This window comes from Propithecus coquereli, unplaced genomic scaffold, assembly GCF_000956105.1.
Source record: "Propithecus coquereli isolate 6110/MARCELLA unplaced genomic scaffold, Pcoq_1.0 Scaffold1, whole genome shotgun sequence".
NCBI classification, from domain to species: domain Eukaryota; kingdom Metazoa; phylum Chordata; class Mammalia; order Primates; family Indriidae; genus Propithecus; species Propithecus coquereli.
Window position 1 is genome coordinate 19,696,061 of NW_012133857.1, and position 1,482 is coordinate 19,697,542.

Below are 1,482 nucleotides of genomic sequence, written 5' to 3' on the forward strand. Positions count from 1 at the left end.
ATATCTAATAAATATATAGTTTAAATATAGAGTGTTCATTATTCATTTTGCTTGTTTCTACTTTTGATTCAATTGAGGAGAGAGAGCAAAGGTAAAACAAGCTTGGCATGTATTAAATTCTACTTACCCAAATATCTCTTCATGCTGCTTTCAAAGTCACTTGACACCTCATTTATGAGACTTTCAATGAGTTCTTCTCTTTTTTTCCCTTCTTTTAAAGACTCAGGTATCAGCATTAACATGTGATCCAGCCATTCCTGCTGAATAGGTACTATAGGACTACTTTCTACACATTGCTTCATGTAAATGTAGTTGAACTGAGAACATAATAAGAAAAAATTAAAAGTTTTGCATGGTTGTAGCATTTCAGTATAATTCCTGAGCTCTCTCTTCCTAAGACAACATTCTTTTCAGAATAAAAATATTCTGCAGTCAGGTATCAGCTCAAGCCCGTAATCCTAGCATTCTGGGAGGCCAAGGCAGGAGGATCGCTTGAGCTCAAGAGTTCGAGACCAGCCTGAGCAAGAGTGAGACCTCGTCTTTACTAAAAATAGAAAAATTAGCCGGGTGTTGTGGTGTGCACCTGTAGTCCCAGCTACTCAGGAGGCTAATGCTAGAGGATCCCTTGAGCCCAGGAGTTTGAGGTTGCTGTGAGCTAGGCTGATGCCACTGCACTCTACCCAGGGCAACAGGGTGAGACTTTGTCTCAAAAAAAAATCTGAAAAATGACATGTTTTCAGAATAAAAACATTTTATTCAAAAATATGCCTTACAAAAAAACCATTTTATCCTTTTCTTTATTTATAATGAGTTATGCCAAATTAATGTTATTAGTATTAATATTAACACATATTTCATTTTCTAAAGGCAAAACAAAGATCCTTTGTCTAACTTATTATTTCTTCATTCAAAATACATTCATTAATTTAACAAATATTCATTGTTCTGAATGCTGGGTAGGCTGGGAGAGGTGGCTCATACCTATAAACCCAACACTTTAGGAGGCTGAGATAGCAGGCTGAGATTGAGGCCAGGAGTTCAAGACCAGCCTGGGCAATATAGTGAGACCTTTGTCTCTACAAAAATAACTTTAAAATTAGCCGAGAGTCATGGCATACGCCTGTAGTTCCCAGCTACTCAAGAGGCTGAGGCAAGAGGATCGCTTGAGCCCAGGAATTCAAAATTACAGTAAGCTATGTTTGGGCCATGGCACTCGAGCCTGGGCCACAGAGTGAAACCCTGTCTCTAAAATAAATAAATAAATGCTTCATATGTAGTAGTGAACAAAACAGACAAAGCCCATATTCTCTTGGAGATTATATTCTAGTACAATGGTAGCATAATTTCATAAATTTGCCCATAAGAATGAGTAGTCTCTTAGTCTCTGACAGACTTGGCATAAAAAAAATTAAAAAAAAAGAATGGGCCGGGCGCAGTGGCTCACGCCTGTAATCCTAGCACTCTGGGAGGCCGAGGCAGGCG

At 38.5% G+C, this 1,482-nt stretch overlaps 1 protein-coding gene across 1 annotated transcript in view; it reads right to left on the reverse strand.

Annotated features, from left to right (window-relative positions):
* Positions 1-1,482, reverse strand: part of DNAH12 (dynein, axonemal, heavy chain 12) — a 236,169-nt gene that overhangs the window by 225,004 nt on the left and 9,683 nt on the right. The window contains 1 exon segment of the mRNA XM_012640974.1: positions 128-317. Coding sequence (XP_012496428.1) covers positions 128-317 — 190 coding nt within the window.